The sequence below is a fragment of the Polyodon spathula genome, chromosome 37, assembly GCF_017654505.1.
Source record: "Polyodon spathula isolate WHYD16114869_AA chromosome 37, ASM1765450v1, whole genome shotgun sequence".
In the NCBI taxonomy this organism is placed as follows: Eukaryota; Metazoa; Chordata; class Actinopteri; order Acipenseriformes; family Polyodontidae; genus Polyodon; species Polyodon spathula.
The window spans coordinates 1621915-1640206 of NC_054570.1; the positions used below are offsets into that span (position 1 = coordinate 1621915).

At 46.3% G+C, this 18292-nt stretch overlaps 1 protein-coding gene and 1 pseudogene across 2 annotated transcripts; both read right to left on the reverse strand.

Annotated features, from left to right (window-relative positions):
* LOC121304198 overlaps nt 1-18292 on the reverse strand; it is a 387591-nt pseudogene that overhangs the window by 362311 nt on the left and 6988 nt on the right.
* On the reverse strand, nt 1111-16483 carry LOC121304221 (poliovirus receptor homolog). 2 transcript variants are annotated; one of them, XM_041235226.1, is made up of 7 exons: nt 16241-16483; nt 15163-15279; nt 7994-8350; nt 7530-7823; nt 7022-7139; nt 6475-6623; nt 1111-4074 (listed from the first exon to the last, which is right to left on the reverse strand). In XM_041235226.1, exons 2-7 carry the CDS (start codon nt 15245-15247, stop codon nt 3581-3583), a joined length of 1497 nt encoding a protein of 498 aa, XP_041091160.1. In that variant the 5' UTR covers nt 15248-15279; nt 16241-16483; the 3' UTR covers nt 1111-3580. The 2 variants fall into 2 exon arrangements, with proteins under 2 accessions (XP_041091160.1, XP_041091159.1); XM_041235225.1 differs by lacking the exon at nt 16241-16483 and having other exon boundaries at nt 15163-15404.

Below are 18292 nucleotides of genomic sequence, written 5' to 3' on the forward strand. Positions count from 1 at the left end.
AACACTGATGAAGGCACTAGAGCCCAAACGCTGCTCTGCTTGACTCGGTCTCTTCTAGTTTCAGTAACACTGATGAAGGCACTAGAGCCCAAACGCTGGTCTGCTTGACTCGGTCTCTTCTAGTTTCAATAACACTGATGAAGGCACTGGAGCCCAAACGCTGGTCTGCTTGAGTTCTAGAGGGAGGGACCACGGCACACCACTCAAAATGCTAATCTACTTGACTTCTAATAAATGAAGCCCGCATTTACATGGTAAACCGCGCAACTATCTGGTGCAGTTCGAGTGGAAGCAAAAAGATAAAATAAATATTAGAAGTACAAGGTGAAAGCGAGTCGCTTCAAAAAGCAACCACAAGCCTGTTCTAGTCTAGGAGAGAGAGAGAAAGAGAGCACTGCACTTCACAGCACACCACATCCTGCAAGCAGAGGCAGGCTCCGGGCGGAGAGTCTCCTCTGCGAGACGCGGCCGCTGCAAGCACTTTGACGCTTCCTCCTGTGGCAAATTCTGCAAGAACAATCGAGCACAGCAACCTGGTCCTAACCCTCAACGAAGGAGTAGCTTAAAAAAAGACAAAAAAACTACAAGGGTCTGTGAAATGGGGATGAAACTGTAACACTGCTGCATCACCCGGTTACCAGAATCGGGCTCTATTGGGGAGGGAGTCTTTGTCGAGCAGGCTGGTTTTCCCAAGTGAAACGAGCTGCTTGCATTTGTGTAGATCGATGTTCCGCACAGAGCGAGATTTCGTCGCTTCATAACACCCACAGCCCCCCCCCCCCCCCCCCCCCCGACCCAGTTCCGGAAAATATCACCACTATTCAATAAAATTAATACAACTCCAAAAATGCTGCGTTTTACAAATCTGAACGCTTCAATCAAATAATAAAAAACAAAAAAAATCAATCTAGCATAGATCTTTTGCAGGCATATGGGAAAAAAAAAAAAAAAAAAAAAAAACACAAACATTTACAATATTTTATATTATACACAGTTTCTTAATTGTGAGACATGAGCAAACACTATATCCTGGACCTTAAATTTGTTTATTTTGTGTCATCGTTGTAAAGGTAGTGAAAAAAAAAAACAGTAATAAAAAAAAAAAACACTTTGAAAAATAAACCAATTTAAAAAGAAAAATGCAAAGTCATCTCGATATTTTTTATTATTATTATTTTGCATGCTGGTCGGTTTCCAATGAGATGAAGCACAATATTTTAAATTGGCCCTGAAAATCCACCACCATTCAGAGTGACAGAAAACCTGACGAAACGAGGTGTCCTTGCTGGTTTCCTACACGCGTACAGCCCAGTCTCTTCTCTATACATAATACAGGCACAGGGTTCGAGTGAGGCCTTCACCAAAGCACATGGACATTGAGACAATTAAAACACCTTTAACTTCGTCAGGTGACTGCCCCCTTTCACTGTGTATATTACACAATGTTATGTATCTATTTTACAATGCATGTGTAGAAATGAATTAATTCTATTCTTAGCCGCGATATCTTTCACTGAAGAAGCGAAACTAATGTTTGTTAAATTAAATACAGCGAGGTAATTAGGCCAGCGTGCGCGCTTCCCTTTCAATATTGAGATGAAGTGAAACTGTCTGCTAGAAAACCAAAATCATTCACAGAAACCAGAGTTTACTTCTAGTGCAACCCTCACAGTCCTGCACTGTTTCTGTCGGGCTGAAGGAACGATTTACAGACTGGTATTTATTAGAATTAATCATTCAGCAAAATGCTTTATCCAAAGAGACTTCCAGAGACCAGGGGGGTGAACTCTGCATCATTAACAACTGCGGCTGCTGCAGAGTCCCTTCCAATAGGACCTCGGTTTTTATGTCTCGGTTAGTTCAAATAGCACACAATACCCCTATTCCTTGAAGGAACGAGAACCGATATATTTTAGTATATCAGAACAATTGTATATCGTTCAGCCGAGGTCATTAGAAACCAGTTTCATCGCGTAAACCAAAGAAACCGCGTCTTCGATTGAAGGGAACGCGTCGCCGCTGTGAGAAGACCCGTTTAAAAACACAAGTCGAGAAGACTGGCTGCCCGGTAATTGACACGAACTGGGTTTGGCAAGAAATATAAAAATAAAGAAAGTGTACGACAGCCCCAACAGACCACAAGGAACTCGGTGTTCATCTCAAGGCAACATAAGTGATTCAAGAAAGACTTTTATATTCTGTACATACAATGTGCTGCGATTTACAGTGCTCGCTACACTAGAGGAAAGGGTCTATTTACAAGCAGTTGTTAATACCAGATGGGCCACATGTATATTATACTTCACATATAATATGAACCGATATGATAAAACTTTCTTTTTAAAAAGCGCAATACCGAGCCAGGAAAAATACACCCAGAACAGCGAACACTCAAAAAAGGAGCCAAAAATATTTTCAAGTTTTAGCATCAAAGACCACAGCTCGCTTCTTGCTGTGGGCCGAAGTTTGTAAGCAGAATTCGCCAAGTGGGACTCGAGTGATTTTTGCCTTTCAAACATATCAAAAAAAAAAAAAAAAAAAAAAAAATGAAGATGCTTTTGAGTTTGCTTGTCTGGGGAAGATTAAAATGAGAATTCCTCAGTGCGTTTTAGCAACAGGACGGTCCAAAAGCCAGTGGATCGAATAGAAAAAAAAAAAAAAAAAAAAAAAAAAAAACGATGGCTCATCAGGTCCCCGGAATTTAAGATTCTCCAGACAAGCAAACTCAAAAGCCATGTAAAAAAAAAAAAACAACCGAGAGAACGAATTTCAACTGAAAATCTGGAGCAACTGAACCCGCTCAGAACGCTTGAAAAAATGCATGAAATATACAGGAAACACATTAAATGGTTATAGAAGCAACAGACAGGATATTTGAAGCTACTTAAATATTTAAACATTTCAAAATTGCTTGTGCTGGTCCGCCCCTCTCAACGGTACGCTAGCAGCCTTCAAGGAGGTGCAAAGATACGGTTTATTTTTTCTTAAAACAAACTCCTAGTGCACAGAAAGGATCTAGAAGAGGTGTTATAATTTTAGATGATTTTCTCTTTTTTTATGTTATACACACACAGGTGAGTGAACAAAGATAGAAACAGAATCACTTTAAAAAAAAAAAAAAAAAAAATTGCATTTGGAGAGGCAAATGCTGTAGAGGGGTCAATATTTCAGCTTTGACAAAGCAGTACCCAAGCAAACCGGGTTTCATTAAAACTTCAAGTGTCTCGACCCGAGGACCACGGCGAGAGTTCTGTTGGGGATTCGGTTGAAATTGAAACCTGGATGGTTTAGTGGCATTAGAGGACTGCCCCCCCCCCTCCATAAACAGCAGCTTCGAATTCCAGGGCAGCAATGTTTGATCCTTCATCTACCCAGTGTGCACAAGGCATGCTTCACCCACCCCCCCACCCCCCTTCTATACACAGCAGTCCTGAAAAAACTGAAGCCAGGCTTGTTCTCTCTTCTTCAAAAAACAGAGTCCGGAAAGAAGCAACGAGCGATCCTCCAAACCTCTTAACACTCCTGGATATGACAGCCCCATCGTTCACCCCACCTCCTCTGTCTGACTTTCGCCTCTCCTCTAAACGTAGACGGCAGTCCTGGATATGACGGACCCATCTCTCTGGGACTCCATATCGTCGTCCGCGTAGCCAGCCACCTCGTCCTCTCCGCCGTGTCGGAGCTGCAGCACAGGCCTGCTCTCCCCGAAGCTCTCGTCGAAGCGATCGTAACCCTCATCCACCTCCAGGTCAAACTTGGACTTCTCCAGGGTGTCCATCTCTCTGCTCAGCAGGATGTCCTGGGCGGTCGGGGGTGGGGCGGCCCGCTCGGTTGTGGCCTCTGAGGGGTCCCTGCGGTAGGCGAAGGCGGTCCCGTTGTTGTTGCCCCCGCCGAAGACCCTGGTCTTGGGATCGCAGCCGCCCTGCTGCCCCCCGCTCTGGTAGCCCTGGTCTCTCTTTTTCCGGCGAAGGCAGAAGATGACCAATCCGGTGATCAGCAGGACAGCCAGCAGACAGCTGACCACCACTCCGACCACCATGCCTGGGTCGCTGCCTTGTGGCTGTGGGGGGCTCTCTGCACGGGGGGGGGGGAGAGAGAAAAGAGAAAGATACAGTTGGTTGGTGTTATGGCAATTTCTTTTTTATTTTCAAAACCAAAATGATCCTGGACTGGGGGGGGGGGGGGGGGTCAGTATTCCAATCCAAGTGTGCGTTTCTTTTTAAATATTCCGAAAACCCATGTGTGCGTGCGTGGGAGGCGTCAGTTCTCGAGTCTCCACACACGCAAGGTACAGTCCAGGATTCTGTTCCAACTGAAAAGCTGTTTCAGGGAATCTGCTTTCCTTCTTCACATTAGGAGGAGGAAGAGGGGGAGGTTGAGAAACCACGAAAACACTTCTGAAGCGAGACTAACGGGAACGAAGGCTCTGTGTAACAGACTATCAACAGCAAGCTTGAGTCTAAACATTTCACAACTTCTAAATGTGACTCTTCACTCCACAAAAGTGTACAGGGTTTAGTTTTGATCACGTGATGCCCCTTTACACATATTTTGATCCGATTCTCTTTCTTAATCAAACGCCCGTTCCCAAAGGAAGTCTTTTCTTTTTACCTTCATCTTGATTGAGTTTACAAACGACGTGCAATCGATCTCCACCTTGAATCGTTCCAGCTCTAATCGGAATCCAGCTCATTAATTTCCACTGCGTTAATTTCTAGCAGCGTGTCGCTAATTTAAAAAATCTGGTATTCAGATAAGGCTAAGGTTTAAAATCTCATTTATTTCAGGACGTTTCTGACATCACCTTCTTTCAAACCTCTTATCTCCACAGACATAAAGATCTCTCTCTCTTTCACACTTCTTAATTATTCTGGGAATAAGCGGTTGATGCAGCCCACGCAGATTCTCTTCTATTGTAAAAAATCTTTCTAAAATCCAGCTGCGGTTTACTGCAACTGGGTACAGGTTGATGAAAAAACAAAAACACGAAAAACACCCCCTACCCCACCCCACCCCCCCAGGGTGGTCTGTACTCAAAGCATTAGCGCTGCTAAATGCTCTGCTCCAAGTAGTTACTGCCTGCTAAGAACAGATTACACACACACACACACACACACACACACACACACACACACACACGCTTCACAATGCAACCTGTCTGAATTGCATCTGTGTATCGCTGCTCCAACGCAATGCTCAACTGAGCACAAACAAGCCTGTCAAGACCAGATCCTTCCTTACAGTAGAGAGAAGAAAGGGTTTTCAAGAGACGCACACACAGAGCGAGAAAGACAGACGAGACACAGAGAGAGGAGACAAAGGGTTTGCAAGAGACACACATACACGGCGAGAAAGAGAGACACAGAGAGAGAGAGGAGACACAAAGGGTTTGCAAGAGACACACACACACTCAAAGGCTTTCCAAGAAACACACAGTGTCGTTTTTAAGAGAGATCCACATCTCACTTTAGCTGCAAGCTAGTTTAAAGAGAGGCATCAACGACAGACATCTCGACTTCAGCTACCTTTTAAATATCTAAGTTAAAGACAAGGGATTCAGCTCTAGAAAATATCATTTTAAAAGCCAATGTAGCTTGTGTCAGTCTCAGGAAGAGGTTTTGCCCAACAGAGGAGCATGAAGGTCTGGTAACCTGTCTGACACTGAAGCAAGATCTAGAGGAACAGGTTCAACCACACCAAATGAGCAAGCCTGTGAGCCAGCCCACGCTCTCAGTGGTGTGTAATCGTCCTTAACCCCTTCCATGCTGGACGGCTGCCAGTTCTTTTGTAAGGAAATAGAATTTAAAGAAATACATTTTAATAGGAAGCAGCTTCAAAACTCACTGGGTTGTCTACTAATGTATTATTATATCATTTTTTTTTTCTATTAATACAAATTAAAAAGCACGCCCCTTTCCTTGTTAACAGCGTGCCCATCCCCCTTCTGCGGGAGGGACCTCCACTTATTCAAAGAGTTTCAAAGTCACTGTAAAAACCAGGGAAATCCTGGATGAGACTCGTTACTCAGCCAGCGATGACACACTTGCTAAAAATTGAAATGTTATGCCAGCCCCTACAATGCTTTCTAAACAGAAGACTGAAAGATGCGCACGCGCACGCACACACACACACACACGCCACTGCAGATAATCAAGCAAATAATCCATCTAATGAATAGAAAAAAAAAAAACATGCAGGTTTAACTCTTTCCTGCACACAGAGAGAGACTCGACCCGAGATGTGAAGGCGGCAGGGAAAGCAGTCAGGATTTCGCTTCCCTCTCTGAACAGAGTGCAGTGAGAATTCGTCCTCATCACCTGCTCTTTGCAGCCAGAATAAAACAGCAGGATCCCCCTCCCCACCCCACCAATACAAATGAATGTCACTTTGAATAGGCAGTGTGCACTTGTTCATACTCTCTCTCTCTGTATATATGTGTGTGTGTGTATAAACACTCTCTGCTCGCTCTCTCACCTCGGACCAGGATGCTGTGCTCCTGTTTGCCCGTTCCAATGCTGTTTTGGGCCTCACAGATGAAGGTGGTGTTCAGTTCGCTGTCCACCTTCATCACCTTCAGCACCGGCCCGCTCACCTCCACCGAGCGGGGCAGGACTCCACTCAGACTGGGGGGAGAGGGAGAGGGAGGGAGAGGGGGAGAGTTAGATCGGTGGTTCTCAAAACCTGGGTGCCCTGGGGGAGGGGAAAGTTTGTAAAGGTTGACCCTCTTAAACAAATTCTAGGCAAATATAGTATTTTGTAAGATTTTCCTAAATGCACAGAAAGACACGTTGCGCCGAGAGACTGAATGAAAAAAGACAAAGGCGCTAGCGTGAAGGGAGGCAGCCCTGTGTGCAGCAGCGCTAGCGTGAAGGGAGGCGCCTGTGAGGATCAGGTTTCACAGGTACAGGACATTTCAATCAGGGACAGACGGCAGCAAATCGTCCCGTCTCAAACCCCCAGCTCGATGAGACGTGAGCAGGACACCCCACTTCCCTCCCTCCCTCCCCCAGCAGACACTTACGTTCTCCAGACCACGTTGGTGGTGGGGGGGTTGGCCTTGGCTGCGCAGTGTAACTCCACCCCCTCCCTGCCCAGGAACCAGTTCCCATCGTACCCCGAGATCTTCACCTGGGGGGGGTCTGGGGAGATCGAACACAGAGGGGAGGGGGTTAGAGAGAAAAGGGGTCAACTTCGGTTTCTCAACCCCTATTGAAATCAATTCCAACACATCAGCGCTGATCAAAAAACCACAATGATGCAGCATTCTGTCAAAACAGAGATTCTGTTAAACGACTCCTATTGCATAGCAGTGTGATCCACTCCAGGTGGATACTAGGAGTTTTAAAAATAATAAGACACACCAGAGCTTGTTACCTAGACACACTGTGGCAATCCAGGCTCCTCTTAACACCTGGAATGAGTGAAAATGCTTGATAAAAAGGAGTCTTATTTCCATCCCTGCCTCTGTATAAAATTTCACACTCACCCCTGAATTAAGTTCAGCGAGAAGATACAGCTGTGATACTCACACTCGATGGACAATTTGAGCTGGAAGCTCTCTGGCTTGCTCAGGGTCTTGTGCTGGATCACACAGCCGAGGTCTTGGCCGTTGAGAGCTGCCGACGGGGTCACTCTGTACTCGCTGGTCACCGTGACCGTGCCGTCGCTGTTCTTCACCGCGGAGTTCGTGCCGTTCCCCGGCAGGGCCGACACCCATGTGATCTCGGACGGAGGCTTGCCATTGGCCGACACGCAGCGCGCCACGGCGACGGGGGCCGGCCCCGCTTGGACTGGGAGCACTGTGGCGTTGTTGGTGGGCTTGGCTGGAGAGGAAACATTAACACAGAGTGAGTGAGCGAGAGCGAGATGGAAAGGGAGAGAAACACACACAGAGACTGGTAGAAAGAAACACAGAAATCAGAGAAAGGCTACTGCAGCATTACTAGCTTGATCAGCCCTGGTGGCACAGAGTCTCCTCCCCTCCCTCACTCACCCAGCACAAACAGCCTGGTCGTGCCCTCCTCATTGCCGCTGGGGTAGGTGGCGTACTCGCAGATGTAGTTGCCCTCATCCCCCATGGTGACCCCCTGCAGGACAATGCTGGGGTCCTGCAGGGAGGGGTCCCGGAAAGCGACGCGCCCCTCGATGCTCTTTTCGGGGTAACTCGCTCCGAACTGGGGGTTGAACACTGCGATGTTCACTTTCTTGCCGTCGGGGGTCTCCCGGATCCAGGTCACCTGACTCTTCTTGACCTCGCCCGTAGGGTCGGAGAAGCTGCAGCGCAGGGTGACGTTCTGCCCCGGGAACGAGGATACCTCCGGCTCCACCTTCACCCTCTGACAGTCAGCAGCTGAAAGAGGAAGGGGGAGAGAGGGGGCAGCAATGCTGTCAACGATTAGTCGTTTTAGCAGACGTTTTAACAAAATCGATTTGGGAGTCTAGGGGGGTGAACTCTGCATCATTAACAACTGCTGCTGCTGCTGCAGAGTCTCTTCCAATAGGACCTCGCTTGTTTGATGTCTCGTCCGAAGGGCGGAGCACAAGGAGAAGAAGTGACTCACTCAGGGTCAGACACACACACACACACACACACACACACACAGAGGGAGTCAGTGGCTGAGCTGGGATTTGAACTTCCTGGTATCCAGACCCCTTCTACACATTTCAACACCAAACCTGGCCAATTACAGAGGGATAAATGCTGGAGTCAGCCAGGCCTAGCGCGGTCAGACCTTGCCAGCGAAGCCGCAGACTGACAGCTAAGCGTCAGATATAGACGCACAGGGAGGGGAGGGGGGAGTTCACAGCCAGGCAACTCACATCACATTGTTATGGATTCTGCCCCTGCAACTCAGCATCATGTGCCCATTATAATTTTTATTTATATATATATGACACACAGCGTGGGAGGAGAGAGAGAGAGAGAGTAGGTGAGGCATACAGAGATACACACAGTTAAAACAAGAGGCATACACAGCCTGGGAGAGACATAGAGAATCATACGGCGCAAGAGACACACACACAGATAGATAGAGTATGAACAGGTGAACTCTGCCTATTTAAAGTGACTGCCTGTGTGAACGACTGCAGGTTGAAAATGTGCATGAGCCGCAGAGCTGGGGGAGGGAGGGCTGCTGCGCAGCGAGGGAGGAAAGAAAAACAGTTTTACTTTATTCAAAGCAGCAGCAGTCACATCAGCAGCTTGCTGAAGCCAGGACTGCGAGCAAACAGAAGCTCTGTGTCCGTCTCTAACCCTCACTCACACAGCACCGGTTCTTAAATGTCAAAACAGCAGCGTCTACCGGTACGCTCAATTAAACTCCGGCCGTGTGTCCCAAAAATAATTCACTCTGGAGCAGTCCTGGCAAGAGTCTTCACTGTGCATGAGCGAGAGAGAGAGAGAGAGCCGAGGCTAGGCTAAGAAGCAGAGCCAAGATTATTTCTGTCTGTACAAATATAGAAGAGTGAGCACGGAAATTTCAGAAGGGACTCGCACATGACTAAAGTGCAATGCATTAACCTAGTTTGTAAATATTTCTCTCCCAGGTGTGTACTGTATGTATCCTCTATTGGAGAGAGAGAGAGAGAGAGAGAGAGAGAGAGAGAGAGAGAGAGAGAGAGGGAGGGAGGGAGGAGTATTTATTTAGTGCATGCGATTGGCTTGCTTATTTTCCCCATTCCTGGTTCTCTCAAAATGATGACTAACTCAAAGCCAGCTTCGTTCCTCTTGCGAAAGACGATAAAACAAAGTAACGAAAAAGTAAAAACCGATTCAATTGCTGCCTTCTTACTCAGGCAGTGCCTCGGCACAGAGACAAAGCTCCCACTGTGAACGCGGGCTGCAGATCAGCAGCACCATTGTCTACAAAGACAAGAAAGAGGAGTACAAGGTTACTGCTGCAGTGTGTGGAGGGGGGAGCTGGACAAATCTCGCTACTGACGCAGGACTTCCCGAAAAAGAAACTCAAGACACACCATTACAGAGCAGGGCTAGCCCCTGCTTCGTTTATCTGAGATCTGAGCCCCTCACAGCACAAGGAGGCAGAGTGCCTCGATCACGGGCCTCAGCCCCTGTCTTTAACTGCCAGACCACCACACCGCAATCCACAAAGACATAGCACTGATCTGGTCAAGCATGACCCTGCTGCAGCGAAATAACTTTCAGATAACGAAGCAAACCTCAAACCCCAGACGGCATTTCAACCACCCCCTCCTTTATCACAGTTAAATATATATACAGTTATCAACAGCGCTAGAGAAATGCAAAATAGTTTCTTCCTCTGAGTCAGAGCTGATGCACAGCACAGCTGCGACCCTACCCACCCCACACACACAGAAATTCATTTCAGAGGCCAAAAATAAATAAATAAATAAATAAATAAATAAAAAGGTACAGGTGTTCACTAAAAATATGCTAATTGTTCATTTGCATCATTTTTTTTTTTTTTTTTTTTTTTTTTTTTATAGCTCTGGCCAAGCAAACACTCACACATCAGCACCCTCTTCCTTCTCAGCTATCTTCCCCACAGCTAAAATCAGCTTCGAAGCGAAACAGAAATATTAAAAACCTGGCCTATAACCTTTTGTCTTTCGTTAAGTTACAAAAAGGCAGAATATATACATATATATTTGATTATCCGAAAGGTTTGGGGTACCCAACCCCCTGCTACCGTGAGAAACGTCCGCTTCTCCTTTCTCATTGCGCCTTCGCTCTGCATTAGAAACTAAACTCTGCAGTGGGGAGAAGTCGCTTATGCGCCTTCGTTCCTGACAGGAGTGATGAAACATTCACGCAGCTGGACCATCGCTCCCGTCGGGAGCCTGAGATCACTCCTGCCTCGGCATTATCCACAATAGCCACCTCGGTCGCTTGATTCGGAAGAGCAGGGAGACGACTCTTTCAGCGTTCAACGCGGCGCTGAAAACAGTTCAGGGAAATTAATAAACTGAACAGAGAGGACCCCACACCAAGCAGGGAATACCCTTCAATAATACATGCAAACAGCATTGCTGACGGGCAAGACATCTCTTAGCAAAAAGCAATTATTATTATTATTATTATTATTATTATTATTACCACCTCGTCGAAGCTCCCCTGAAAGCAGCTCTAAAAACTCTTGTATGAACTTAGAGAACACGACACGGCACTGTGTGATTCAGCACATACTCCCCGTTTATAACTGACTCACTCACTCCCGGGGGGGTTTCATCAATCTGTACCCGCAGGGATAAACCGCAGCACCTGGCTTTTATTTCATTGTTTTTTTTAGTTGTGTTGCACAACATCTGTTTTTCATCAACCACTTATACAGTAATCCAGTCGCTGCTAATTGTATTTTATTTTTTTAATCAGATGAAATGGGTTGGTTACCTGAAGCTCTGGAGAAAAGTTTTGCATCACCTAGAATTTTAAGAATGAAACAATTACAAATATAACTAGAGAGATTTTATTTCACATCGTGCAAATCAAAGAAAACTACAAAAAGTGATATCGCAAAAGTCTTCCGGAACCGATAACAGAAGTACAATGGTACTTCATTTCGTGACTTGAACCCAGAGCCGTCTCCTGTCGCTCGGCTCGGCCGGGCTTCACCAGTTCCAGCCTTGATCAAATAAACACAAAACTCCACTTGATTGATTGAGCTGTGGCATTAACAGACGTTGAGCCTCACGGGCTGACAGAAAGCCGTGTCTCTTTCAGCGTGCTTTGTTTGTTTGTTCAGCCAGTACAGATAACTGTCCTGTAAATTACCACCCAGATAATGAGAAGACGGTTTACAGCATGGTAACATGATGTCTAGCAGGAAGGAATTGAGGCTCTATATTGTGCCCCAACGGACCCCTGTAATGCAGTTTATTGCAGTGCTTTGGGGAGGGGGGCACCCCATTCGGCACCGAGGTTTATAACCAGCCTGGTTAGTCTCTCCGCACTGTGATTTACACACGATTGACTGCTCTGACTTGTTTATCTCTGAATAGAAACGCTGGTCCATTACTTATAAGGGTGCCCTTGCAAAACCCCAAATGATCCTAAATTGCTAATTACCTCTAGAAGCGCTTAGAATCTTAGTGCTCAGACTGTTCCAAGTTCATAAAGAACTTGCCCGATTGAAATCAAGCTTGTAAATAAATAAACAGTGATTGCTTAGACAGGAAGGGGGTAGAGATTTGGCAGAGGGGGGTGGGCACGTAAGATTTCCCATCGCCTGTGATCTAAAGCCTTTTTAATCATTTCGGAAAAATTAGACATACCCCCCACCCCCCCCCACAGTGTGGGGGGGGGGGGAGTTCATAAGGGGTTGTTGTGAGCGGGAACTCAAATCCTCCCGACACACTTTGTCTGAAAACCAGACTGGAGTAGTTCTAATAGTGTTGTCAAGATTGTCGCTGACAACCCTGGGATCCTTCAAGTTGTTGTTGAAGCTGACACCCTGGGATCCTTCAAGAAGCTGCTTGATGAGATTTTGGGATCAATAAGCTACTAACAACCAAATGAGCAAGATGGGCCGAATGGCCTCCTCTCGTTTGTAAACTTTCTTATGTTCTTATGTCTGTCTTATTTTAAATGCGATGCAACAGGCGTACCCAGGTTACAAGCACGCACAGCGATATGCAGATAAAACACCAACAGGCTGCATGGATTTACAGCACCTATCTCTCTCTCTACAAAACATTTCAGTGCCAGATAAGCAAGGCAACCTTTGCTCTTTCCACACATTCCACTCCACTATAGAGAGAGCGAGACCCCCTTGTACGTGGCACTTAGATTCACGTTGAAGCGCTGCACTCGCAATGCTACGATCGAGATTAATGCAATTTCTGCATTTGTTGATTTGTCACCATTATAACCCTGCGGCGCTGCGTTGCACAGGCCTGCCAGCAAGAGGGATCGCATCTCAACGCTCTCATTTAAAAATCACAGCAGCGAGGACCATTACAATTCAACCAGACCTAACAGCCAGTAGCATTCTGCAGGGTCTCAGAGTTGCATTTACATCAGCCACAGCTTCAACCTCAGGGCCCGAGCTGCGACGTTTTTGGGGGGGGGGGGGGGGGGGGGGGGGGGGGGGGGTGTGGATTGGTTTTCATTTACAGCAGCAAATACAGTAACTGTTCTGACTGTACTCCACTTTTTATAACGTTTTCACTAACAGGGACTGAAAAAAGAGTCCTATTGCACAGCACTTCCAGGTTTTACTAGGACAGTCATTAGCCTCAGTGTTCATAGGTCAGGGGTCTCACCCTGGTCTTGGGGGGCAGTTGTCCCTCCTTGTTTTTGTTCCAACTCTACCCTAAAATTACTTAATTGGACTAATTAGAAGTGCTATTAGAAGCTTAATTTGTAAAATTAATTTAGGGTAGAGTTGGAACAAAAACCAAGAGGGACACCTGGCAGAGGTAGCAAGCTCAGGTGTGTCTTATTAGACTCCTAGTAAAAACTGGAATGGATCCAACTGCTGTGCAATGGGGAGTCCGTTTAATTACTGCTGGGAAGAGCGACTGGTTTCAAAGGAATGCGACCTGCCAGTAAACGATAACAACATAATCTACTTCTGCCAAGGAACCGCGGTGAAGCACAGAACCAAGTACTGTCAACCATGCAGGATTAACTTGATATGTTGCTTTGTTTTGTTAACAAGCAGAGGTCTGTTTACATACAAACAACCAGAATGCATACCGGCACATCAAATATTGCGGAATAAAAATAATTAAGTTATCGTTCTACCTGTAAGGGTTTACAGATTACGTGCCCAAATGTGTAAGGCGCTTTTTCATACTAGCTGTGGGATTTGAAACTGGCAATTTTGAGCATAGTCAAATGACAATGGGGGGGAGGGGGGGACAGTTTGTTTGCCTACTCTAGTTTCGGCTTGGGATCCGTGTGTGTTGAATTACATCTAGTCAACCGATAGTTAAATAACCGAGGGGTAGTACTTGAGCGGTATTAAATGTTAAAATGTACGTATTTGTGTATTTAGCACAACTCGGTTGGATTAGGCTGCCGAAAACAGCTGCTAGGCCCGGTAAGCACCAAGTTTCGATTGCGTTGTCATGGCAACTCAATTAAAAAACGCGATATAAACGGGTCCACAAAAACAACATCCACCTATAAAAAAATATAAAAACAAATTAACAAAAAATGAGACCAGATTAGAGCCCCCTGTCCTTACATTGTCTGTATAACCAGTACACAGAAGTCGATGAAAAGGGGTTAATAAGCGAAACTGTGAACGCCGACCGAAACCAGTTTCGATAGTTCTGCATTTCAATACAGCAACACACGCCATTTCATACATCTGCAAAATACATAAACAGATAAACAGTTAGCTTTCTAAAAGATTAAACTCACAGCTGGTACACCACCCATCCCACAACAGAAGGGGGAAAAAAAAACAACACGACCTCGCCTTAGGCCCATTATATCTTTAAAAGGCGATTCGTGTTATTGATCAAGTTTAGCTTAAAAGTTTAAAACCTGGCTATGGTTTATTTTATTTTCTCCAGTGCAGGTTTGCATTGAATAGAGATGAGCACTTAAGCGCTGTGTTTTCACTTTTCAGTCGGTCGTTATTACTCTGGGTTTCGATGTACGAGTTAAATTTGCCACGGTGCACTAAACCAGACCCTCAGATAAATAACCAAGTTATAACTAGAATATATAGAGAGAGAGAGATCACGTGTGTCAAACACAATTAATATTATTATTATTATTGTTATTATTATTCATTGCGTATTCAGCGTTCAAGGATCGTGTCAACAGAAAACTAATTCACCTGGAATCGAAAAACAGCCACACCTTTGAGAAATATGGCGTATTGAAACTAGGGAGTACCGCTTCATCTAGGACGAGAGCGCCTGGAAATATACAGGCAGGGCTGATGAAGGAAATACCTTAGAAAAAAAAATAAATTAAACAGGACACGGTGAAGCATTGACAACCTCCGCCACTACCTGACATTAAAGTTTCGTTTTTTTTTTTAACGCATCGTCGCCAGTATTTTGAAACAAAAAAAATAATAACTGAGTTTATTGCATTAACCTGTGATACCAAAGCCTCTACAGTTAAAAAAAATAATTACAAACACACACACAATTCTAAGACTGTTACTGAAAGCCCCCCACAAAAAATGCAATAAAATCGAAATAAATGCATGTTCTTACCTTGCAACACCAGTATGCAGAAAAGCAGCGTTATCAAACTTGCGTGTCTCTTTAAGACGGGAAAGTCATGCTGCCGGCGAGACATGTTGATCGCACGCCACAGACACTCGTGTTTATCTGCGAGAAATAAAACGAAACCGGAGACTGCAATCGATAAATCAGTAAGGAAAGCGCAGGCGAGACTGTGCAAGCAGCTCTTGTTGGGTTTTCCAGAACCAATGTGCCGTTTGCTGTGACGCGAGTGGGGGGGGGGGGGGGTGTCTTCAGCCAGGTGACGTCGCACGTCGGGATACGCTCGTAACTGAAATTTAGGGAATTCCCATCCCACGTTGATATCGGGACTTTCTAACGCCGGCAGTCACAGGGATTTCAATACATTTTCAAAACGTTGCTATGGTTTGAAATGGAATGTGCACCCCCCCCCCCCCCCCCCCCCCCCCCCCCGGCCCCCCCCCCCCGGTTTATAAATGTAATCAAGCTATTCAATAACAATCTGATTTTCGGTGCTTTATCCCGAGTTTTCTAACTCTCCTTTAAAGATTCCCCGGATTCCTGTAGTCTCTCTCAATCACAGCTGAGAAACGCGTCAATAATGAAACACCCCCAATTTAATGGGTTTTTTTTTTTTTTTTTTTTTTTTCTGTGAAACAGCTCAGTTCCCTTTCAAATTAACTTTCGAATGACAATCAGAATGTTCAAACTAATCGCTATAGATAGATAGATATGTTTAGATTTTATACATGTGTGTGTGTTTTCTGTCGCTCGCTATTGTATCCATGTCATGCTGCAATTCAACATGCTGCATTGTGTCTCTCCTGACACTCCGCTCCGCTCTCAACTGTACCTCGAAATCAGTGACACTCCGCTCCGCTCTCAACTGTACCTCGAAATCAGTGACACTCCGCTCCGCTCTCAACTGTACCTCGAAATCAGTGACACTCCGCTCCGCTCTCAACTGTACCTCGAAATCAGTGACGCGCCGCTCCGCTCTCAACTGTACCTCGAAATCAGTGACACTCCGCTCCGCTCTCAACTGTACCTCGAAATCAGTGACACTCCGCTCCGCTCTCAACTGTACCTCGAAATCAGTGACGTGACGCTCCGCTCTCAACTGTACCTCGAAATCAGTGACGTGACGCTCCGCTCTCAACTGTACCTCGAAATCAGTGACACTCCGCTTCGTTCTCAACTGTACCTCGAAATCAGTGACACTCCGCTCCGCTCTCAACTGTACCTCGAAATCAGTGACACTCCGCTCCGCTCTCAACTGTACCTCGAAATCAGTGACACTCCGCTCCGCTCTCAACTGTACCTCGAAATCAGTGACGTCCGCTCCGCTCTCAACTGTACCTCGAAATCAGTGACACTCCGCTCCGCTCTCAACTGTACCTCGAAATCAGTGACACTCCGCTCCGCTCTCAACTGTACCTCGAAATCAGTGACACTCCGCTCCGCTCTCAACTGTACCTCGAAATCAGTGACACTCCGCTCCGCTCTCAACTGTACCTCGAAATCAGTGACACTCCGCTCCGCTCTCAACTGTACCTCGAAATCAGTGACACTCCGCTCCGCTCTCAACTGTACCTCGAAATCAGTGACACTCCGCTCCGCTCTCAACTGTACCTCGAAATCAGTGACACTCCGCTCCGCTCTCAACTGTACCTCGAAATCAGTGACGTGACGCTCCGCTCTCAACTGTACCTCGAAATCAGTGACACTCCGCTCCGCTCTCAACTGTACCTCGAAATCAGTGACACTCCGCTCCGCTCTCAACTGTACCTCGAAATCAGTGACGTGACGCTCCGCTCTCAACTGTACCTCGAAATCAGTGACGTGACGCTCCGCTCTCAACTGTACCTCGAAATCAGTGACACTCCGCTCCGCTCTCAACTGTACCTCGAAATCAGTGACACTCCGCTCCGCTCTCAACTGTACCTCGAAATCAGTGACACTCCGCTCCGCTCTCAACTGTACCTCGAAATCAGTGACACTCCGCTCCGCTCTCAACTGTACCTCGAAATCAGTGACACTCCGCTCCGCTCTCAACTGTACCTCGAAATCAGTGACGTGACGCTCCGCTCTCAACTGTACCTCGAAATCAGTGACACTCCGCTCCGCTCTCAACTGTACCTCGAAATCAGTGACACTCCGCTCCGCTCTCAACTGTACCTCGAAATCAGTGACACTCCGCTCCGCTCTCAACTGTACCTCGAAATCAGTGACACTCCGCTCCGCTCTCAACTGTACCTCGAAATCAGTGACACTCCGCTTCGTTCTCAACTGTACCTCGAAATCAGTGACGCTCCGCTCTCAACTGTACCTCGAAATCAGTGACGTGACGCTCCGCTCTCAACTGTACCTCGAAATCAGTGACACTCCGCTTCGTTCTCAACTGTACCTCGAAATCTGTCTCTTTCTGCCTCTCTCTTTCTGTGATGTTAACAGGCACTGACTGTCAGTGTGACCTGCCTGAGGTTCTATTTCCTGTCTCCCGGCATCACTGTTACCACAGCAATGGTGCTGACAGACAGGTCCAAGCTGTTCTGAGGATCGGAGAATCACAGGCGAGAAAGAATGGAAACACTGCAAAAGGGAGAGGCAGACACACAAACTCTAACCACTGAGCTCCTCAAACACACTGCCTTTCACACTGCAGCCCTGCACACTCTGCTCCACCAGCAAAGAGCAGGTTTAAATGGGAGGTAAAGAAAATGTATTTAAAACAGTTCTGTACTTAATCAACAATGCCCTCTAGTGATGAAATCTTGCAATGCTGATAAATACAGATAACAAGAGTTTATTACCAAACAGCTTCAAATCAGTTTATTGGTTTATTAACAGGGGGGTGGGGGTACAGCAATTACAACAGAGGATAAATGAAGCAACACACCCCCCCCACCCCCCTCCCAAAAAAAATCACAGCATGTACAAAAATCACCAAGCATTTACAGATCAGAAAAGAACATCTTCCACCTGCTTTGACTGTCTCTGTGCAGTCAGCAGCTACCCTGGACCGCCTGTCTGCCCGTCTTCACAGACCACGCTAAACCAGACCACCTTACCTAAGGAAACATTAGTCCTAGATTAGTTAGGGTCTGTCAGTGTGACTGTCTCAGTCCCTGTGTCCCTG

What these genes read in the sequence shown, in the direction of transcription:
- LOC121304221 (XM_041235226.1), bottom strand. Translation starts at nt 15,247, where the DNA reads ATGTCTCGCCGGCAGCATGACTTTCCCGTCTTAAAGAGACACGCAAGT. An exon ending in CTGCATACTGGTGTTGCAAG is followed by an intron (nt 8,351 to 15,162) that starts GTAAGAACATGC and finishes TTCCTCTTTCAG; the next exon opens with CTGCTGACTGTCAGAGGGTG. An exon ending in GACCAGGCTGTTTGTGCTGG is followed by an intron (nt 7,824 to 7,993) that starts GTGAGTGAGGGA and finishes TTTCCTCTCCAG; the next exon opens with CCAAGCCCACCAACAACGCC.